This window comes from Trichosurus vulpecula, chromosome 3, assembly GCF_011100635.1.
Source record: "Trichosurus vulpecula isolate mTriVul1 chromosome 3, mTriVul1.pri, whole genome shotgun sequence".
Classification (NCBI taxonomy): domain Eukaryota; kingdom Metazoa; phylum Chordata; class Mammalia; order Diprotodontia; family Phalangeridae; genus Trichosurus; species Trichosurus vulpecula.
Genome location: NC_050575.1, coordinates 24,654,080 through 24,678,501, shown reverse-complemented (window position 1 = coordinate 24,678,501; position 24,422 = coordinate 24,654,080). Strand labels below are relative to the sequence as shown.

Below are 24,422 nucleotides of genomic sequence, written 5' to 3'. Positions count from 1 at the left end.
TAAAAACAAGCAAAAGAAATCTAGCCAACTTAGATATAAGAACAGATATCATTTGTATGGGAGGGTCTTCATCAGTTCTTTTTCCTGAGGAATAAATAAGTTCTTAAAGTGGTCCTGTTTCATTCAAAAATAGTACTTTTCTCCATACATTCATTTCTATTAGGGTTTTATATTAGATACAAATAGATCAAAAATGTATGCTTTACCCACATGGAAAATAAAGGTTAATCAGTTAATTTCTCTTCACAACAGAAAAAATGTGATTTATTTTCTCTCTCTATATATACATATATAGTAAAATCAAATCCAAGATGTTGACATTGAGCTGCTAAAACTATTATTATCCAGTAAGAATTTTATATGTAAAAAATTCACATTTGCAATGAAAAAAGGTTTTTGTCTGTTTTTTTTTTTTTTTTTTTTTTTTGCAATTCTGTAAGTTTAGGGCCCCAAAGTGATTTATTCGAGTTGTGGGAATTTGCTTATTTTTTCCTGGTTTTAGCATATGGCAGATTGCAGGACAGCTTGCATATAACTGACATGGGATGCTATGTACATATTCTTGATTTGTTGGAATCATCCTGAATGTCTGAATGTGGACCAGCAAGACACCCTATGTGGCCAAAGTAAATAGAAATAGTGCCAGATGTATTTGATAGTATCCATGGTACTGTAAAAGAATGTTAGAAATTCACTTCAGCAAATGATGGGAATAATAAGCACATTTTGAATGAAAAGCAAGCTAAAAGGCTGAACATGCTTTTCTGTAAGACCAGGTAAATCCCTGTTAGTTGAACAGGAACACTGTGGTTTTACACCACCACAGTTAGTGAGGTCTAAGGGACTAAGTAAATTAATGTGAATCTGTTCAGGGATGGTTTAATGTTTCCAGTATGGCTTTTTCTTGTCTTACCTATTTGAACAATTCACCTTTTTCCTGTCAAAATAAAGAATGCCAATTTGTGGATGCAGGATTTGCACTAAGAAAGTCTTGATTGTCTTCCATTAGGAAATTAGGTAGTATTAGTGGATAAGGACTTATTAATGTAACATGCAACATATTTAGGACTCATGCCTTTCATTTCAGTTCAACTTGGACTTGCTAACTACTCTCACTCTGTGGCTGTATGTGATCATTTCTATTATTCAGGAAAGACGAGAAACAGTAGAACTTTTAAGTGAGAGAAAATGGATGACATGTTTACTGATAAATGATTGAAGTTAGCAGGTACAGGGCACAAGTCAGATAAAAATAAGGTTCTCTTGTTTGTACAAAAATACTTTTGCACTCTTTGTTCATGTACGATTCTTTTGGAAATAAAAGTAAATAATGAAGCTCATACCACAGTGGAAGAAGAATGGAAAGTAGCTTCTTTTTCATTTCTGTTTAATTAAGAAACAAGTCAGTTGCCTATAAAATTGCATCAGTATCAGTCAAACAATGAATTCAGAACTGGCTAGTCAATTCTATATAAAGAAAAATCAATGCAATATAGATGCAATCTTTTTTACATTTGGAGTATTTCTTATCAAGAAATGTAATTTGCCATTTGCATGTAGCTAGCGCATTCTTCAGTTTATTAAACTTGCAAAAAGCATGCAATGGAATTTGAGAGACATGTTAAGTTGTGTGACAGATAAGATAAATACATTAGTTTTTTAGATTGAAGCTTTAACCCATTCCAGTCTGAGACTGAAAAACAAATGTAAGATTGTTGCTCCAGAAGGCATTCATCAAGCAGGCCCACATATATATGTAGTTTCTAAGTGACTGCATTTATTTATTTACAAGATGTTAGGATCTTCTCTGACCAAAAGGAGCATCTCTGTTTGCTTGGTTGTTGAATCACTCAGCACCTTTGGCTTCCTGCAACAAAATCTCTAATAGGGAAATGATGTCCTCTCTTTTCTGAAGTTCTAACCTTCCCAGAAGCAGAATGATAGTTGTCTAATTTAATTGCTTTCCATGATAACTGGGTTTCTGTTGTATGAAATTGATGATATCCATGCAAAGAACACTTTCTTTCCCAATGCAGCAAAAAAGACCTATGTAGTAGCCATAATATGAGAAAAACAATCTTCTTTAGTTTTTAAAGCCATTCAGAGATGTCAAGAGGTGGGTGGCTTTCAGAACACATTTCCATACTCCAAGCTGTATCACGGTATTTTTTCAGTAGCAAATTTCCACGAGGTTGTTGAACTCTTTACCCATAACTACATGGATATGGAACTATATCACCTTTGGGGGATGGCACCCCGCCATGTATAGTATTCTAGGAATAAGGAACCAAAGATCTCTTTTTATCTCAAGCAAGTAAGTTTTTTGCAGATTTCTCTGTGATGGGCCAGATCCAGGTTCTATCCTATTCTATAGCTATACAGAAATGTTCATCTAATTGGGCTTGCCAGTGTTAGCATTCACAGTTATAGAGTGGATAACTGAAATATTGTAGCAGGGAGCTAGCTTATTTACATTAACAGTGTTCTATCCTGAGAAGTAGGTTGTTTTGTTGTTTTGTTCAAGTCTTCCTCACAGGGCCTTTTGGAGAGTCAGAAAATGTAATCTTCTAGAGTTTCCTCCACTTGAAATTCCACGAATATACAGATATCATCCTGGAAATACATTTGTAATATCTGTCTTTCTGAGTAATCCCTGTATAGTTTACCTTGGCTGGTTTTGTGTTTTTCTCATGACTATGACTGAGTGTGAAACAGTCATGACTTGCTCCTCGGCCTGAAATGTGTGTTGATAGTCATATCAATAAGGATTAGATAAGGTTGAGAGATACTGAAGTTCTGTCAAATATGGAAGATGCTCTCTGCCTTCAACAAGATTTATTATCATAGCCAATCTAAACTTTTAGGCCAGACTTAACTGTGATTTTTGAGTATCAGTTGTTCAATGAGGTAGACCAACATTGTCTAGGTACATACTTCATCTTGTTACTAGCTTGCAAATAATTACATAGAATAATTCAATTATGTTTTTCCCTCCATATTTAATAGGATTTCTCTGATCATTGAGATTTTATATACATATATTAATTTTAGTGGTATACCATACTGGAGATGATGTCTTGATGTCCTTACGTTGCCATATGCCATATTTATAGCAGCCTGTTACAATGTCAGTTCAATAAAAATATATGGTGCTCAGTGATGATAGAGAAAATATTGTTAAAGGTTTCTTGGAACACGAAAAGGTTCAGTCATAAGGTCAAGTGCTTAGTCACTTTCAACTGCATCATTTTGACCACACTTTCAAGCATCACTAGGATATTGCTACACCGTCCAATATGTTAAGAGCTGCCCTCCAACTTCACATAGAGGTTGAGTAAAGCTCTTCTATTTGTTTTTTGAAGTAATCTCTTAGTTCTCGTCTCTTAGCCTTTAGGGTTGGCGTCAGCAAGCCATTTTGTACTGAGAACATATCAGAGTATATGTAAATGGCTTTAACCTAAAAACCAAATGCAAAATACAGCTTTTAATAGGATTTGGACACAAACATTCATAGCACAAATAAATATAAGTAAGCTTGTGATAAATCAGTGTGGTTAAATATCTCTCATTAAGACTTTTAAAAATCAAAGTAATTTTCATATATAAGCTAGACAGTCCATGGTCGCATCTACAAACTAGTTTTTATGCTTGTATGGAATTGTACTAGAGTTGCAGATGCAGATTAGGATACGGTTTTTACCTTTCATATTTCATCCTTGTTATTTATCATAGAAAATCCTGCTTTTTCATGCCAAATGGGAGGTGGGAGAAATACTATAACTTCCCTTTTATTTTGGTTAGTCTCTGAAGGTGCTTGTGTTTAACCAAATAAGGAGATCCTAGATGTTTTCAGCCACAGAAGAGGGAGCGTGGTATAGTGGATTTAGAGTCAGAAAGACTTGCATTAAATCTCAGCTCGGTCGCTTTAAAGCTGCATGACCCTGAGCAGGTGATTTAACAGTTTCCTCATCTAGAAAACTAGATGACTTCTGATCCTGCACACCTTTGTCCATGTAACTCGGGCTGAAGTGAGCTTTGAGTAATGTGTGAAGGTGAAGTATGGGAACAAGCAAACAGTGCTTTGAATGACTGCTGAGCTGCTGCTCACTAGCAATTATCAGATGGAAATTGGTACACACACATATAATTATCAAGTTGTACAATCCATACTTATAAAAATAAGTTCTGTAAAAAGTTTATTATGCATAGTGAAATGTATGACAAATCTTGACTGGTATCCAACTTCCTTGTTGGAGAATTTTCCATCTTGAATTTTTGGCTCTCTGGAGCAGTTTTGAATGTTACTACAGCTAAGTTTGGTTCAAGTATGGCTCAGACCGATTAGTGGATGACAAATTCATAAGAAATTATTACAGGAAAGCCAAGAATGTTTGAGGCTACACCTTACCTTTATGGACTGATATGGAGGACCTGCCTACACATCCATAATGGGTATATCCCTTGGCATGCATGGAGGCAGACTAGAGCATCATTAATGTGATCCACTGTGAAATTTCATGTATTCTTATATCAAACTCCCATGAAAATAAAAATGAAGCAGGACTCGAGGTCTTATAGTTACCTTAGTGTCTACCTCTTACTAGACTGTAAGGCTCCTTAAGGACAAGGATTTTTATTTTACCTAAATGTTGTCTCTCTCTAGTGCCTAGAAGAGTGATCTATATACAGTAGGCATTTATAATATTCAATGTACTATAAAAGAAATGACTACAACATTGCGGTATATGCTACTTCTTGTAAGGACACTGATCTTATGAGAAATCATAATATAAAAATCACAGTCATATGAAGGCCTTTCTAGGGTCACTTAATCTACTCACCTGCCTGAGTCAGAGCTTCACTAAAAAGTGCATACATACATATATAAATATAAATATATAAATACATATATAAATATATATAAAATCTGAAGCCACAGTATGCTCAGAGATTTAAGTGAGAAACACTAATAGCTATGATTCATTGCTGAGTAAACATCAAAGCTGACAATCTTTACCTGTTCGAAGGAATGCAGTCCACTTTCTTTTCCTAGTCTGACCATATCATCCATTATAGCTTGCTTCAGTTCCTAAAATGAATCATGTAAATTTTGAGTTACAAAGACAATACAGGCATACATTTTAAACTCAAGAAAGAATGGTTTGTAAACAGAGGTTGACGGAAAATTGCTTAGAGTGTGCACAACAATTAATAAATAGACATGTTCTCCAGTATTCTTCTTAGGTATCATGTGGAATGCTCTCCGGTGACTACTAGAGAGTTATTCTACCTCTCTGCACTGTTATTCTACTGCCCATGACAGCTTCTGAGTATGGAGAGAACACTTTAAACAAAATGGAGCTGCCATTTAGGAAGTGGTTCATGTATGACCTCTGTAGGATATTAGATTTAGGTCTCCGAGGAAGAGACATTAGAGGCTATCCTGTCTGATGCCCTTCTTTTATTTATATAGAAGGAGAAAGGATCAGAGAGAATACGTGATTTACCCAGTCACACAGGCAATCCAGTGGCAGAGCCAACTTTCAGACCTAGGTCTTCTGACTCAAAATCTAATAGTTATCCCAGTATGCCATTCTTCTTCTGTTGCACTGTGGCATAGCAGAAAGACAACTGAACTTTAGAATCAAAAGTACCCAGAGAGGAGTCCCAGCTTGTTTTCTAGCTAAGTAACTGTCTCTCTGTCTTAGCCTAGCTTCTTTGAACCTCATTTTCTTCTTCTGTAAAATGAAAATTACAGTAATTGTGCTCCCTAACTCACAGGACCATTTTGAATAAAGTGCTTTATAAAGTAATAATAATCATAATCATAATAATGACAATTTGCATTTATGTAGTTCATTAAAATTTGTGAAACACTTTGCAAGTGTCTCATTTTATCTTTACTATAACCCTGGAAGGTAGGTGCTATTATTATCCCTATATTACAGACGAGGAAACTGTGGCAGAGGTGGTGACTCACCCAGGGTCACACAGCTAGTAAATGTGTGAGGCTGAATTTGAACTTAGACTTTCCCGACTCCAGATCAAGCACTCTATCCACTGTGTGACTTAGGTGCTTCTGTAAGCACTTTTAAATGCTTATCATATTTATTCAAAATATAGCCTTCCGCCTTCCCAAGCCCAGACCATGGATTCCTGATGTTCATGAAATAAAGAAGGCACTAAATATTTAGGTAGTCTGGTATCTCAAAGGTTTTCTTAGTGGTACATGGACAGTTGATCTGGTGCTTCCAAGCCTCAGCTTTTAACTGTGCTTTTAATTCCAGAGGTGCTTTGCTAGTGGTGTTTGGACAATGCATAAATTTAGTATACTAAATGTGTGAATCATAGGTCATTAAGATTTAGAGCTGATGGATTCTTAGTCTAATCCCATCCCATCATTTTATAGAGAAAGAAACTAAACTATGTGAACAAGGCAATTCTGTGCCCCATGGTACAGAACTCTGTTTGCTAAAGATAAGTTTTTTCCTGCTTTCTCTAGCATCATGTTCCCTCTTCCCTTCCCTACTAGGAAGGGTTTATACTTTGGGTTGTAAGAATTTCTGATGTCTTCAATTTCATCTGTGATTGTTTATGTATAACATTGACACAGCAAAGGCTAATTCCACAAAGAATGTCTACTGCCCAGATTATGGTATACATTTGAATGGAAAATCTGTATAATTTGGCCATCGGTATGTATATCTCAGACAGATGTTACAAGTGGAAAGTCAGCTTGATCCTGAGTTGAAGAGTGTGTGAATTGCCTTTGGGATATTGTAGAACTTTTTTTAATGGACCCAAGTTTCTAATGGAAATAAAAGCCCATCTTTTAATACCCATATTCTACCAGTGTTTCTATATGGTAGCAAGACATGAAATACAATGAATGAATTAAAAATAAATATAACATAGAGGACAAAGGAAAGACAGAGAGTGGTCATGAGTAGGTTGCTACATATAAGCAATCAGGAACTTAAAAGGAAAACAGGAATAAAAGATGTCATTAAATAAACGCATGACAGGAACAAAAGATAGGGTGGTCATATGGCAAGAATGAGGGATGAGAGATGAACAATTACAATCTCCACTGGAACCTCTCAAAATCAGGAATGATAGATGGATGCCTCCAGCATATTGGGGGAACCATCTGTGGCAAATTTATGGGAAGATATGGACAAAAAGATTGATAGGATGGGCAGGTATGGATGAGTTTCAGTCTGAATCTTTGGAGGGAACTCCCAAATCTATGAGATCATAGATCCATTTGAGTTGTGTGAAGTGTACTTAGTTGTCAGATTTCATTTTTAACTCACCACTATTAACAGTGGTTATAAAACAAAGGCACCTAATAGTTGGAAAGAGCACTAGGATGTGAATCAGAAGATCTGAGACTGACTAGCTGTGCGACTTCAGTCAAGTTCCGTCCCCTCTCTGAGTTTCAGTTTTGTCCTTTGTAAAATAAGACTAGGTGGCCTCTAAGATTACTTTTAGACCTGAGATTCCTACTGATGATTTTTGTAAGTTCTCAGGGGGGCCACAATTTGTTATTGTTATTGATTTTTTGGGGGGGGGTAGGGGAGGAGTATAGGAAGTAGGAGGGTAGGATGGTTAGAGAAAATGAGCCCTGTAGTTAAGAGCTCCTTGTTTTGGAGGTTGCCAAAGAAGTCCAAATTTCACAAGCATAGTTTTTTATTGCTCTCCTGTCATTAGCTAGATCATCAAATATACAGCTATGTCATAGAAAAGAATCCCAAAGACATATTACCTTATCTTGACAGAGCTCTGCATACGTCCCATCAAATCCTCTCTTCTTTGCCCAACCAGGCATGACTTCAGGATCAGGCACAACAATACCCACCAGGAAGGCCTGTCATTTTTCCACAGATTTTAAAAACAATTAAAAAGTGGTTGTGACACAGATCACTTATTAATACTCTTGAAAAATTCATGTGTCCATCCAGTTATAAAACATCTCCACAAATAAATTCTATAGATGAGATTAATTGGTAATCTAATTACTTATACTTTTAATGGCATCTAATGTCAAGCTGTACATCAACCTATTCATAATCTTGTGTGCAAATTTGGCTTGCTTATGGGCACATTAATCAATATAATCTTGGATTGCAAGTCAAATGATTCTATAACACAGAAAAAATCATTTTCATTTTCACTTAAAGCTCTTGGAATGTAGAATAACCAATTGTCATCATTGCAACATTTCTGTGATTCTTATTTTTATATAATCTATTCATAAAACCAAATAAGTGGTTTGAAAATCTAAGAATTCTAATTATGCTATCCTAGTGAATAGTATAGAGGGAGGCAAAAAGAGATCATGACTGACTTGTCCCTTCCATTTCTAAATGTTAATGATGCTAAGAGCATCATAATTAGAAATTAGTTCATATGTACTTTTCAAATCTTTCATATTTTCCTTCTCAATCATTTAGATTCTATGTTTAGGCCTCCTATTTAAAGTGTTGCTCTAATCATATGTAAAAATTAATTAGAATTTATGACTCATTCTAATGAGTCATAATCATCTTTTTCCTTTTGGTGGAAAGGTGAGGAGGCTACAGGATGCATACTTTTTCAGGTAGGCTTGTTCTATTAGTCTTTCTTAATTGCTTTTTGTTACAAAGGAGGTCTCATTTGGTGGTGGTGGTAGTAGGTATTTATAGAAATCACTGTTATGTCAAAATAAAAGGCATCAACGAAACTTTAAAAAAATCATTAGAATACGGTTACACCAAATGATTAGAATTGTGATACTTCCTGACACATTGATAGTTCAGAATTACATGTTCACTGAGCTTTCTAATTTAACATTTCTTTTGGAAATAACTAAATTTTACTCCATTGTGCATTTTTAAAAACCTGTAAAATGACTGGCTCTTCCCTTGATAAGGAGAGCTTATTAATACTTAAACCTTTGGGAAGTACAGCAGGGTATTAGGATTTATTTTGTGATAGGGGGACAGGAAAGCTCACACTAAATAGGTGTCAACTATTGGAGTGTTCTAATTATTAAAAATACTCCTGCTCCTTAGCAAGATCCATAAATAAGCGTGTATACCCAACAATTCTAAACATTACCTGTAAGCTGTCTCCATGCACGTAAGTCTGAGCTACAGGTTCACTTCGAACGTAGATGTTTTCAATCTTTTCTGGAGCAATGTATTCTCCTTGCGCGAGTTTAAATATGTGCTTTTTCCGGTCAATAATTTTAAGAGTACCTGTCTGTTGGGTAAGAGGAATGGTTTTAGCAGAAATTAATAAGTAATTGCAATAGATTATCTTATTATCTGGGCAGTTTTAACCTACTGTATTCCAAACTCTCTTTAGAAACACTGAAGCCAAGCAAAGTGTATGCAGTTTAATAGCCTGAGTTACAAATGCAAAATAATACAAAGGAGATGCTCAGAGAACTAAGTTTTGTTTTGTTTTTGTTGTTAAGTTGCTACAGTCATGTCTGACTCTTTGTGAACTCTTACAGGGTTTTCTTAGCAAAGATACTGGAGTGGTTTGCCATTCCCTTCTCCAACTCATTTTACAGATGAGGAAACTGAGGCAAATAAGGTTAAGTGACTTGCCCAGGGTCACAAAGCTAGTAAATGTCTGAGGCCAAATTTGAACTCAAGAAGATGATTCTTCCTGACTCCAGGCCTGGCTCTCTATCCACTGTGCTACCTAGCTGTCCTAGAGAACTAAGTAGGCACTTTAAAATAATGGACGTACCAACAATCATGAAGGTAAATTCAAGAGCCTTGGGACAATGTCTCTTAGTCTACCATTTGGAATGACTCTGGCAATCTTTTCTGGTGAGAAATTGAAAGTTATACAATAGTCGGTTTAGGGATTTAGGGATGATGTCTGAATAGAATCAGGCACTACAGAAGAGACATAGAGAACCCGGTTTGGGCAGCTTTCAAAGAAAGACCCTTAGGAAATATGCCCAAGTGCATGCCAGTGTCATTTGCTTTGTTCACCTAGAAGCTCGTATCTTCACCCTTCAAGCACAACTCAACAAATATTTAAGCACCTACCATGTACATGGCACTGTGTGCTAGATAGTGGGCATAGAAAGATGAAAAATATGATAGTTCCTGCCCTAATTGAGCTTATAGTCTATGGGAAAGTGGGAGAATATGGCATCTGCACAAATTTCTTTCACTCTGATTTCAGCAAGATGCTGTGATGGTAAGCAGGGTGGGACTTTTTGCCTTTGTTTTTTCTTTAGGAGTGCTTCTCAGCACTAAGGCAGTCAAGTACCTTTGATGAGTCTTGCCTTTCAAATGTAATGGCAAGCAAAGTGGGATTTTTGTTGTTTTTTGTTTGAGTGCTTCTCAGCACTAAGGCAATTAAATGCCTTTGATTGAGTCTTGCCTTTGTTTCAGTCAAGAGTCTTTGATTGAATTGGGAGTCTTTGATGACCTGCTTAAGTCACAAGAAAGCCTAGTTCACATGGGTTTGAGATTCATGGTTGTGATGCCCTCTGACCCTGAAGAAGAGTATATTGGAAGTTAAGTGTTTTATTTTGGGGGTACACTCATTGGAAGAGTGTTGGTGATTTGGCCAGATAAGACTCTGGGTAGCCATAGGAGTCCCCCTCCCCCGGCTTTGAAAATCCAGATGTTGGTGCTTCTCTCTCTCTGGTAACTAGGTTTGTATTGTTATGTTGATCAATTTACATTGTCTCTGTTTGTAATTTCTGTTTGTATTTTCTCCGAAGTTCAGGGTGCTGACTTTTTCCCTTGGATTAAGTGAATGATATATGTATGTTTGATTAAAGTGAGATTGTAAACCCCTTAAAGTTTCTTTCCTCAGAAAAGCAGATCAAAAAATCTGTGCTAGCAGCCCTCCTGTGTGTGGTGTTGTTGGTCTTTCATCTCCACAGCAGCTGCTAGCAACATTGTTGTTATAGATGCAAGCTTGCCATCTCCTTCACCACAATTTAGGGAATCAAAGTTGACACAAAATTTTCTCAAAATTCCTCGGGGAGTAAGTGTAGGCAACTAATACATACAGGTAACCACTTCCCAATATCTCCAGTGTGAAGCCAGCCATCCTCGTCTAGTGCCTCATCGGTCCTCTCCTTGTCTTTGAGATAACCCTTGAAAACGTTTGGTCCTTTCACGCAGATCTGGATGAAATAAAGATCCCTGTTGACTGATGATAGCAAACAAACTTTACTATCAACCCAGTTAAACTCTAGGGGGAGCAGTTGGTTCACCATCCCTGACCCCCAGTCACCCTCCTCATCCTCAAAAAAAATGAAGTAAGATTCAATTCTCCATTTTTGGAATGCTTATCTCTCTTTGCCCATCCTGCAAGGCCAGCACAAGTTCTGTCTCTGTCATGATATTAAACTGACATTGCCTTATTTTGTTATTTATCTCTTTATGTGTACATATCTAATCCCACTACTAAGCTCTTTGAGGGCAGAGACCATATCTTCTTCATTCCCATATGCTTTACCTCATCTACCATGTGGTCTGAGGCACAGCAGAAGGGCAATCAATGTTTGCTGGTTGACTGAGTTTCTCTACTCTTCTATCTTATCATAAGCAAACGTAACGGTAATAAAATCATAGTTTTAAAAATGGATTGTGGTCACTATCCTTTTGTTCCTCTACTGATGAGTGATTCAAAGGGAAAGCACAAAGGGGACTATAGCCTGTTTCTACCCAGTCAATCTCATGTACAAAGATGAAATTGTGGCTGTGCAGAAATTATTTTCACTCAAGCTTGAGTTATAAGAAGTAATTTGAAAAGTCCTGGGGCAATTCTAAACTTGACTTGAGACAAGTGTAAACATAAACTTTTGAGTTTGGTTGAGGAATATGAAAGTGGATTAAATGAATAATTAATTAATTAAATGAATAGAGACAATATAGCAGGTCATTTCTATCACATGGGGAAGCAATATACAGAGAAAAAAAATCTCACTTTTTTCTCAATATGTGCAGATAATTATAACATGGATAGAAAAATAGAATTATATCATTTAGGCTACATTTTACCTCACAAATATAGTCATTCACTCAATTATATAATCAAATGCAGTGTTATATCCTGGAAACTGTACTGGATTTGGAGTCAGGAGACCTGGGTAATCCTGGTTCCCATACAAACCAACTGTGTGATTGTAGGCATGTCAAAATTTCTCTAAGCCTTGGTTTTCATATCTATAAAATGGGGATAATACTGGATGGGGGGGGAAGAACTTTGTAAATTTCAAAGCTCAACCTACAGAAATGAGAATTATAATGATATTGAAAAGGGAGAAAAAAGGAGGGAATGTGATTTAAAATACAAACCAATCCATAAAAGAAATCCCAAGAGGCATTCTCTCCACTGGCATGCGAAGTCTGCATCATCAGAGTGACTGTGACACCCCTCTTACCCCCCCACCAATGATGTATCTCTGTGTTTCAGCAGCCACCCCTGGTTATGCCCCTAATGCTTTTCTTATAGGCTGGCAGAAATCCCTTAGCACTCAAACGCCATAGAGAAACAGGGCAAGGATGCGGCAGCTAGGGGGCACAGTGGATAGAGTGATGGGCTTGGCATCGAAAACAGCTTTAGATGCTAGCTATGTGACCTTGGGCAAGATGCTTCGGCCTCAGTTTTTCCAACTGCAAAGTGAGTGTAATAATAGCACCCACTTCCAAGGGTTGTTATGAGGATCGCGTGAGCTCATGTGTGTAAAGTACTTAGCCCCATGCCTGGCATGTAGTAGGCACCATATGGAATGTTGCCGTTATTATTGTTATCATGATCACTATTATTAGTCCATTATCTGAACGAGGAGATGGAGAAGTAGATGCTGACTGGGGATGAAAGCTGGAACTAGGAACGAAGAATGGAGATAGGCATTAGGCAACAGAGTGGGGGACAAGGGACGATACGAGGGCCTTGAGGTGAAGGCTGGCACTGAAGATGGGGATAAAGCCTGTGAAGTAGGGACCTGTTTGTGTTTTTCATTATCTCGTTGGGGTCTAGCTGATCACAGATTCAAAGCTGGAAGGGATCTCCTAAGCTGTCTAGTCCAGAATCTTGATTTTACAGATGAAGACACTGAAGGCCGGATAGTGTAGTCACACAGCTAGTAAGTAATAGATCCACGATTCTAATCCAGGTCATTTGAATCCAAACTCAGAGCTGCTTCCATGGCACAATACTGTCTTGGATGTTGTAGAAAAGATTCTTATTAAACTCAAAATTAGGTGATTCTCCTGAACACTTTGGAATTTCCTTTCAGAGTTTTAAACAATAACTCGATGTAATATGTGACACTAGCTTTGGATGATTCAAATCTCCATGCCTCTAATTAAACCAGGCTAATGTTCACAAGCTTTTTTCTGTTATTTCCCATTTGTTTCACCATTTGATTATATAATATAAGAAAATCACATGCTACACATACCTGAAGTTGTAGTCCTCCATGGTATTGTGACAAACTTGCAAAGCAATGAGGAGCTTTTCTTAGTGCTGGAGATGATAAACCCTGACTATCCCCTGCTTAAACTTACCTCTCCCTCTCCTTTGGAGGCAAAATAGTTCAGTTCTTCCACATCTATCAGTTTGATGTAATTGCAGGGTAACGGTGCACCCACATGACCTACAAATCAGAGTAAGCTCAGTAAGTTTCAGCTTTCAAACTGAGCTCAGCATTAATGCAGACAGCTTTCTAGGCGAGATCCTCAAGCCTTTCAAAGTAAAGGTGCTAGTGGTGCTTTCAGTCCAATACAGATCTAGAACCCTCCTCTCCATCCTCTTCCCCCTTTCGCATTTCCCCAAATCTCAAAGCCACAGAGAAAGAAGAGGTCCACCAGCACCACTTCCTTGGCTTAAGTTTTGTACCGCAGGAGAAAATGGAGTTTCTCTATGGATGGTACTGCACAGAGAGCATGACCAACAATACTATAACTCAATGGCATCATTTTCTGGTACTGCTTAGAAAAACAACAATAAGACACACAATTATCATCATAAAACATTTCCCAAATCAATACTTTTACCTTTGTTACAAGCTGGCAGAATTAACATTTCTTCAGTGTTCAAAGTTATGTCCTCATTTTAAGGGGAAAAATTCTCTCCTAAAGTTACTTAAATTTAAGTTTGCCTAGTCAACATGCATCTCATACTGATTTCCTGCTGTTAGAGATGGGATTCACTCAGCCCTGTGTTAGGTGATTGGGTTGAGAATGGCTACAATGAATCCAAATTAGTCTTGTGTACGCTAAAGGCAAATTTACATACTAATCATTTTTTAAAAGAATAATTAATTTAGGCTCACTACACAACCTATGGACTGGCCTGCAGAAGCTTTACTCTGAGCTACATTAGTGTAGGACTATTGAGAGGCAAGTACTGGCCAAGATGCTGAATGAAAAGAAAGATTTCATAGTGTAAAGGGCATCCCATTTCTTTGTCTCCTTTAAAATAGGAAATACTTCCCAATAGGCTTTTTCTGCTAAGCAATTCTGAACTAAGTATATGAGGGTCAAGGACATATGATTTCTATTCACACTGGAATTCCTGGTTTGAGAACTCCTTCCACTAGTGGAGATTAAGTTCTATCTATAATTTATAATCTTAGAGTACTGCTTGAGACTTAGAGATTTGCTCACTGTCACATAGCTAGTAAGCATCAGAGGTAGAATTTGAATCCAGGTGCAACATTCTATCTACTTCATCAAACTGACTCTAATCAAATTTAGCTATATTCTTCCCTTTGATTTTTATAAGAAACTTTCTTATCATTTCACCCTATGCCCCATTGCTTCTGCAAACTCCTGCCAGCCAAAGCAGAAGCTTTTAAAAGGGCTGAGATTAAAAAAGGCAGAACCTGACAGATCTTACAGTGAAGGAATATATACCCTCATACTGATCACAGGAATGGTGTGAGGAAAGGGCATCATCAACCTTAAGGTGAAATAAAAATGTGAGTTTTTGTTATGATCTTATCTTGTCTGATGGGGTTCAGAAATGGTCGTGGGATACATTATTATCCTATTACTCTTTCATATTTAATATTCTATGAAGTATTTTTTAGGGTGACAAAACAACTTTTTTGGTAGTTGAATAAGTATTAGGGTGTAAGTATATACTCTGTAGGCTCATTAAAAGCATCCTTGGTACAACTCCAGTAGCACACAAAATAATGACAATATGTATCTCATTCACTTTCCATGTTGTTTTTATCTCATCGGCTTAGTTTTTATATTTTGCAAGTTTTATTTTTTTGTTCCATGTAGCATTGTGAGCATATGGTATTGTGACAGCTACTATATACATTTTGAAGTTTTTATGGGTCTGTGTTATATCCATTAATTATGGGGGACAGTTCAGTTTTTGATAATAGTTCACTTCCATTACAGTTTATTGATTGAGTTCTTTAGGACATTTTGAGATCTGAATTTATAGTCTGGTGATTTTTCATCTATCAGTTCAGGGAGTTTCTGTATCTAATTCCAACCATTAAATCATATTTTACTAAATATTTGGTAGGTGCTAAATCTTTACAGCCTGCATTGATGTGCTGTACAGTTGCTTGTTTGATTTACAAATTCCTTGCATAATCTACCTTGATCATTAAGACAATGATATCAATTCAGCACCAGGTCATTGCCACTGCTGTAATCCATAGTGGCAATGACCTGGTCCTGAATTGCCATCATTAATCTCTCTGTTTCCTTTGATAAATCCTCATGACTCAGCTATTTATTTAATATTTCTTTGTTGATGTATTATTGGCTGAATTCATGTGGATGTCATCCATAGAGGAGCTTTTAAATTCACTCATTGATCTTAGATGTTTCAGTCTCCATCTGGAGGTAAATGACTTTCAATTACAATCCACAAAGTAATGATGTTGAGTAATGATGGTGTTGTTTATGATTGCATGGGTAGTATGAAGGAATAACAAAGGCAGCAAAGAAACCAATATATGGGGGAAGGAAGGATAAGTTGGCAAAGAAGTGGTTAAAGGTCCAGGAGAAAAAGGAGAATGGAATCATCTCCAAAGATGTCTCACACATTGCATTTGAGTGCCCTAGATAGGTCAAGGAACCGGTTCATAAAATAGGCTTTATAATTCAGGCAGTGTTAAAGAGTACTTCGTAGAATCAAGAGAAATGAGGACAAGGGAGAATGATATGAAACCTTGCTATATTGAGCATTTATTCCACATGGATTTGTTTTCCTGCTGGGTAACTCAGAATACTTAGTAAGGATTATTTATCAATCTCACAATATCATCAGCTCTAAATCTTGGCTGGTATGTTGGTGAACTAAAATACAAAGGGCTGATCTCATCTAAGAGGATGCAGTAACAGTCATTAAGTGTCCTGGGCCACATTCTAGGCCAGTGTTGCTCACATTCCTTTGGTGTAGTGGGGGCCCAGTCCAGAGAAGCAGAAATAGCCACAGATCCTATTCCTTCTGGTCATTTCAATTTAAACAACCTTTATTAAGTACTCATAATATTCAGCATAATATGTTGGGTACTAAAGGAATAGGAAAAATTATAAATAATAGTCTCTGTCCTCAAGTAATTTCCAGTCTAATAGAAAAGATATGGCATATACCCAAATGGATATGGCATAAAATAGAATTAATAAAGGAAAAGGAGCGACAAACACAAGATTCTATATTTTTTAAAACTTGGAAGAGAAAGTTCACTTTTAGCTGGAGATACCAGGAAAGACAACTTAAATAGAGCTTTGAAAGAAAGGAAAGATATCATTAGGTAGAAATGAGGGAGTATATTCCAGGCAAGGAAGATGGGGAAGAAACATGCAAATATATAGAACTGGAAGAGAGAAGGATGAGACCAGAGAATGAATGGGCTCTCCAGCTTGGCTAGAATGTAGAGTACATAAGGAGAAGTACTATTAAAAAAAAGCTATCATCTTTTATCTCTTGTCCCTTTCACAGACAACCCCCTCCCAAAGCTATTTACATTTAATGTTACCTTCACTTTCTCGCCTCCCACAAATTCTGCAACCCCTTGCAATCTGTGTTCCAAACTTATCACTTACCTGAAACTGCTGTGTCCAAGGTTGTCAGTGATCTCTTTGCTGCCAAATCCAATGGCAATTTTATAGCCCTTATTCTTCTTTACCTCTCTGCAACACTTGACACTGTTGACCATTTCCTTCTTCTAGACCAGAAGTTCTCAAACTCATTTGGCCTACCACTCCCTCTTCAAAAAAAAAAATTACTCAGCACTCCCCTGGAAATCTACTTTCTTTAATCCTGTAATGTTTTTTTTTTTTTTTGGAAATTTGTGTCATTTAAAAAAATATAAAATATTTTTTTTAAAAAAAGATGCATCTTAAATTTAATGATTTATTGTAAATTTGTGGGTTTTTTTTCCTGCATTGAAATTTTGATGATGCAACATTGCATCATGTAACCTTATAGTATCATATTGTAAACAAATCATTACACAGGACATATTCTTACCAATGCATGCTAGACTTCCTGATAACATGAGATATGCTCATCTGCCAACAATTGCCTGTTAAGACCTGTCAGCAGACTTTACCACTGATCAGTTACAACTTGCATTTTGTGTGTTTATTTGGAAAATAATGTAATCACTATGTATTCACTACACTAATGTAATGGAATGCACTGATGTAATCACAATGACTTTAACTCTGTTACACAACAAATGAAACATGTCCGAATGGTTTTTCAAAATTTTCTTCTCTTCTCTTTTTTCCTTATGCTTCCATCACCCCCTTATTTTTATTCAATGCCTCCCAATTGTACCTGAGGCTATTACCACCCCCCTGCATCATTCCAGCACTCCCAGGGGGCAGTATCACCCACTTTGGGAACCTATGCTCTAGACCAAAGTCTAGATTCATTTAATAGGTCAATCACCTCTCATATCTTCAAATTTTTTAAAAAGATATAATCTTCTATTTATCCCTTCTTTTCTTTTGTTAATTCTACTTTATACTATATTCATTTGGGTACATGCCATATGTCCTTTATTAGAATGGAGATTACTTGAGGACAGGAATTATTATTTATAATAGTAGTTTTCACAATACTTGCTCTCTCCTGGCTCACCTACCTCTGACTGCTCCTTTCTGTTTTTCTCTGCAGAAGCACAATCTTTGTCACACTTCCTATGTATAAGTATACTCCAGGTTTGCATCCTGGACCTTTTCTCTCTCCACTCTGTGTGAATTCATCAGTTCCCATGTGATTAGCAATCACCTTGATACAGATGATTCCGAGATCTATATCCAGTCCCAAGCTCTCTCCTGAGCTCCAGCCCCATATTACTATTGGATACCTATTGGAAATCTCCCAAGTTCTAGCCCTATAAGTATCTCTGACTCATCATGTTGGAAATAATGATCATCATTTTTCCCCTCAAACTGGCTTTCTTTCTTTCCCTATTTCCTGTTGAGGACATCGACATTCTTCTAGTCATACAGGTCCTTAGTCTTATTTATAAATTACGTACATATACTACTGTGCTAAATAATTATATACATTATAAAATAGACTAAAAATAGGTATTTTAGAAAGATGAGATTAAGGAGAAATAATATTTGATCCTCGAGTCCTCCACTCTTTCTTTTTCCTTATCCCTCTTATTAGTTGTGATATTCTGTTGATTCTACTACCACATTCACTTGAATCCATCACCTTCTTTCTGTTCACATGACTGTCATTCCAGTTTAAGACTGACATCACCACTTACTCTGGCTATTATGATAATCTTCTAATTTGTCTTTTAACTTTCAGTCTTTCCTTTTTAATCCATTCTCCAAACAGTTGCTGAATTTATCTTCCTAAAGCATAGGTCTAACCACATCACTCTTCTGTTCATGAATCATCATTTAGTAGCTTCCTTTAGCCTCTAGGATAAAATACAAAAACTTATTTGGCACTAAAAATCCCTCATAATTTGGCTGTAGCCCACTTTTCTAGGCTCATTGTGTATTATTCTTCATTATGTACCCTACATTTTAGTGAAGAAGAACGAGAACCGAAGAAAGGTCCATTAGATTTGGTATTAAAAGGTCATTGGAGAGAGGTGGCATGGTCTAGTGAATATGGAGTCAGCTTCAGAATCAGGATGATCTAGGTTTGAATCCTATGTCTGGTTTATACTTGCTGAGCAAGTTGTTTAATTTCTCAGTTCCCTAAGCCAGTGGCATCAAAAGAAGGGGTCAAGCCCCCTAGAAGAGTGTAGCATGATCTCATGAGTGATTAATCATCAAATTGAAGGCTGGGAAGATGGGGGTCACATCTACCCTTCCTATGATAGATTATCATAGGTTTGTCTACTCAAGTTACTTCTCAGGTCCCCATAAACTAATGGGGACCCAGGTATCTGTAGCCAGGTTCTGTGTTTCAGGACAGTGGAATCTTTCTCACTTTGGGGGTGGGGTGGGAAAGGATGAATATTCACGGATCATGTACCACAGATCTCAGTGCACCTAAATGTTTCCACCTAAATCCTCTCCTCTTCTAGACTTCCTATCATTCTTAATGGTAACACTATCCTTCAAGTATTCCGAGTTCACAACTTTGGTGTCATCCTCAAATCCTCCCTCATGTCACATATCTTTTCAGTTGCTAGTTCCTACCTCTACAACATTTCTTGCATATGTTCCTTTCTCTTTACCAACCTGGATGCTATCCTAGTTCAGGCCTTCAACTAGACTATTGCAATAGCCTAATTAATCTCCCTGTCTCATATCTCTCCCCTCCAATCCATCCTCCATACAGCTGCCAGAGTGATTGTCCTAAACCACAAGTCTATGTCACTTCTCACCTACTCAATAAACCACAGTGAATCCCTATGACTCAAGAATCAAGTATTATTTTTCCTTAATCTCATCCTTTTAAAATGTCTATTTTTGGTATGTTTTATAATGTATATAATTATTTCATACAGTAGCATATGCATATAATTCATAAATAGGTAAATAAACACATATTGGAGATTTAAGAAAAAATGTGAAGACCTTTGCCATAGGTGACTCTTTAATGCTGTTAAGTTGCAGAACAGATGCCAGTCTGCAATGGCAGAGGGAGTTTCTTCACTGGGAGTTTCCTACACCATTCACAGGTCTGGATCCCCTACCCCCAAAAGTGTCATTGATGAACTTGGTGAAAGAAGTTTAGTGGGAGAGATGTAATTGAGAAAATAAGGGGTTGGAGAGTGAGTGGATGTTGAGGAAGTGGAGGAAATAAATGTAGACTCTAGGAATATATTAGGTGAAGTAGAAGATGTGGCTTGAGGCTATAGTAGGGCTCAAGGATGGGGTTTTTCTTTTTATAAGATAAAAGAGGAAAGAACACACTTGTAGGCATTATGGAAAGAACAAGTAAAGAAAAAGAAATATAAGATGAGAAGGAAGATAGAGAATGACTGTGGTCAGCAAGTAGCACAAGATCCAAGGGGAGTTGGGATTGAGAGCACCACTAGAGGGTGACAAAGAGGAAGGCTACCTCACCTTCTGAGATTGGAACAAAAATGGAGAAGGTGGGGAGGAAAGAGAGAGATTTTGAGATCTGGAAGACAAGAAATGAAGCAACTATCAGAGATGGTCTCAATCTTCTCAGTAAGGTAGGAAGTAAAGAAGTCTTTTGAGAGACGGAGGGTGGAACGAAATTGGGGGGCTTGAGGAAAGAAGTTTTGGAAAAGTTACTGTGGGTAGTGTCAAAGGTTGTCACTCTCTCAACAGGACAAATTTAAAGATAAGTGCCACTTCAAATGAAATATCACTAAGATAATGCCTGGTTACCTAGATTATCATTCTGCATCAGAAACAAACATATGCGTAATGTGATGTTACAAACATTCATATTATAAGAGACCCAAGACCTTCTAGAGGATTGACCCAGGCCACACTCTAAGGAGTAGGGCTCTAGCTAGTAGAAGCCAGTATTTTCCCATTCACATATACTTCTAGTCACTCAAAAACTTTGGAAAATTTGGCAGTCCATTGTTTCCTAGTGGGAAAACCTTCAAGCTAACACACACACACACACACACTCACACACACACACACACACATATCCTAAGTATTTTTCTGCCTGGGATTAGATACTGTCTTGGCCTTCTTCTTACCTGAGGTCCAGTCCCCTGGAGTTGTGAAGGTACACCCAGCTGTACACTCAGTTTGGCCATAACCTTCATATACCTACAAGAGAAACATGGCTCTTAACCTGGACCACCAACTCAAAGATGCCTATGCTTAATGAGGTAATGTAGGCAAAGCTCTCTCCAATATAGCTGTCAGGAATGGTTGTTATGATTACTCATCTGGCCATTACTCAAACAGAAATTTCCCCTGTGTTGTATAATGCTTGTCTTTCCCCCCAATTAGCATCCCATGAATAAGCTGAAAATAGTCAGCATTGGGAACGTGACTTTGGCTGTTGTTGTGTAAGACGTGTAATTATGTATTGTGATTAGTGCAGATCACAGTGATGAATAAATGAGTAAGGTAGGCTGGGGATAAGGCCTTTTTTTTTACTATAGATAGTAAGTGTATAAAAGTAATGTGGTGAAGTTTGCAGCTTAATGTCTCTGAATTGCTTTAAGCTGTTTACAGGTTTTAAAAATGTACACAATTTACCAATTTATTAAGTTCACTGTCGGTTTAATTTTAGCTGTGCAAAAGCACATAGCCTAGAACCTTTCTAAATAACATCACTTTGCATGAAAATTTAGAATAAAGTACATCTGTCTTGGACACCTTCCAAAGGAATTGCTATGCTATTAAAAGAACATTGTTATAAGGTAGTATCATGATTCAGATACTGAGGATAGTGTTATAAGTACAAAACTTTGAATGATCAATATTTAAACATACTCATAAAATTTATGTAGCCAATGTACCCGCCAATAATGTCCCATTTATGGAATCTACTACAGGGCCTTGCCCGTAAAAGGCCCTTAATTAATACTTGTTGAATGAGAAGGTAAATTAATTTTAAATGCTACCAAAATATATTTAGTGGAAATACAATATAAAAAAGATATTGTTCTTCTTAATTAAAAGGCAAGATATATTTATATTTCTGTCTGGGTTAGGAAACATGGTACAAACTAGAACAGGTGCAGACCTGACTCATGCATAGGGCCAGTTAACAATCTCACATCCATTCCTTTCTCTGCATTTACCTGGCTACTTCTTCCCTAACTCACAACTCCCACTCAGTTAAGGCTCTTATCACCTCTTGCCTAGATGATTGCAATAGTCTCCTAATAGGTCACATTTATGACCATATCATCATTCCCCTGCTTTCAAGGTCCCCTCTTATCTTCAGGGTAAAATAAAAAAAAACTTCTGTTTGGTTTTAAAACTCTTTACCATCTGGCACCTGTCTACCTTTCTAGGCTTATCGCATATGACTCTCCTATGTAAATTCTCTATTTTAACCAAATAGGCCTGCTTACTATTCTCAGTACACAGTATTTGCTCAGCTATGTCTCCAGTGGTTGGAATGTACTTCTTCTGCATCTTGTAGAATTCTAGCTTTTCTTCAAAGTTCGTCTCAAAGACCACCTGCTAGGGGAAGCCTAACCTGATCATTTCAGTTGCTAGAGACCTAACCCCAGTGATTACTTCACATATTTTTAAAAAATTTAATTCTGTATGGGTATATTATTTCCCCCCAATAGAATGAAAGTTCTTTAAGGACAGGCACTCTTTCATTTTTGTGTTTGTATCTCCAGGGCCTACCTCAGTGCTTGGTGCAAAGTAGGAATTTAATAAATTCTTTTTGAATTGAATAAGTAACCAATATACAGCATATTTAGGTTCTTTACCCTGAATAATGTGGTATCAATAGTGAGGGAAACCTGGTAGTCTCCATATAAATAAGTCCTTGTCTTCCAGAATATGTAAAATCTAGCTTGGCTCTCTCTACCTTAGGGCTTATGCCTTCTGGAGGAAGGAGAAGCTGCTATGTGGCCACTGGGTCCATATGATTCCTAATTATTTTGATTATGGGAATATCTTGTTGCACCAAGACATGACTCCATGGCAAGCTAGGCTGCATATTGTGGTACTGTACCTGACACCCCAAGGCTGCACGAAGAAAACCCAGAACTGTAGGAGATGCAGGAGCTGCTCCGGTGACAATCATCCTAACACACCCACCAAGACTAGCCTGTGTAACAGATGACAGGAAACAATGAGTTAGAGTCTTGATATGTTCCTAAGATAACCTTTGCAGCATCTTGAGACATAACTAAATAATCTGGAGCCCAACCTGTCACTAAGAATATCCGAGGCAATATTCAGGAACAGAAAGCTCAGAAGCACAACCATTGAATGTTAGAGGTGAGAAGAACCTTAGAGGTCAGTTGTCCAATCCCATCACTTTACAGATGGGGAAACTGAGGCCTGAGGAAAAGGAGTATCTTAGCCAATGTTATATGACAAGGCAGCGGTAAAGCTATAGGCTTAGAACTCAATGTGAAAGTCTGGTAGCCGCATAGAGAGAACCATAAAGTCATCTAATGGGGACGAGAATGCTAGGAAATAAATTCATTCAATTTCAAGTTGAAGAAAAGAAGTTAAATGCAGTGGAACAGGTTACTTAATAATGTTTCCAATTTTTTTGTGTTCTGCGACAATTTAAATGAATTATTTATTATTTATTCATTATTAATTTATTAATCTATGTACCCTTTTGGATATTTTGTTCTTTCCTTAATGCTGGTGCCCTTAAAATACACCCAGTCATTGTTACATCATTTCTCAGCACCAAAAGAGCTGAGTTATAAGAAGTTACTTCAAATTTCTGTAGTGCTAATGGCCTTCCTTTTTATATATAGTTTTGGATCAATATGTTGCTTCCTTTTGCAATGCGTCTCGGTGGATAAAGAAGACTTGGAACTCTTCATCTTTGTGAGTGGGGCCAAAAGCACTTTAAAGAGTGGTCAACTTTCATAGTTAATAATGGAGCAGCAAGTGAATGCACAGTCATGTCATTTTTCGAAAATGCTAATTAACTACAGCTCCCTGGAGGAGGTAAGGATGGCCAGGGGTAAGGAGTGATTTGGCAGAAGTATACAACAGTAACTGAGAATTGGTCCTATTCAGGGGTAAGTGAAGGGCAGGTAACAAATAATTCTTAGAACAGCAGATTGTGAAAACTGGAGAGGACCTCAAAAACTACCTATCCATCCATCCTGCTCATTTTAGAGGGAGATACTGAGGTCCAGAAAGAGGAAAGGAATACCTTAAGGCCGCATAATGAGTCAGTGACAGCCTGGACCAGAACACATGTCTTCTAACTTCTGGGCTAGTGTTCTTCCTACTACATTTTTATTTAATATTGCTCCATGAAAATTACCTTGGTTTTAGTGTTCAGATTTTTTCTTCTCATGTCTAGTAGGGAGACCATGAAAG

At 37.2% G+C, this 24,422-nt stretch overlaps 1 protein-coding gene across 3 annotated transcripts in view; it reads right to left on the bottom strand.

Annotated features, from left to right (window-relative positions):
- Window positions 1-1,370: 1,370 nt before the first annotated feature.
- The window catches only part of ACSL6 (acyl-CoA synthetase long chain family member 6), a 72,112-nt gene continuing 49,060 nt past the window's right edge, over window positions 1,371-24,422 (bottom strand). For all 3 annotated transcript variants that reach the window (XM_036750512.1, XM_036750513.1, XM_036750514.1), the window contains 8 exons: window positions 23,080-23,175; window positions 21,125-21,197; window positions 13,542-13,630; window positions 11,033-11,149; window positions 9,103-9,246; window positions 7,769-7,870; window positions 5,018-5,089; window positions 1,371-3,457 (listed from right to left, as the gene is read on the bottom strand). In XM_036750512.1, the coding sequence (XP_036606407.1) occupies window positions 3,320-3,457; window positions 5,018-5,089; window positions 7,769-7,870; window positions 9,103-9,246; window positions 11,033-11,149; window positions 13,542-13,630; window positions 21,125-21,197; window positions 23,080-23,175 (831 nt within the window). In that variant the 3' untranslated portion in view covers window positions 1,371-3,319. The remainder of the gene's footprint in view (window positions 3,458-5,017; window positions 5,090-7,768; window positions 7,871-9,102; window positions 9,247-11,032; window positions 11,150-13,541; window positions 13,631-21,124; window positions 21,198-23,079; window positions 23,176-24,422) is intronic.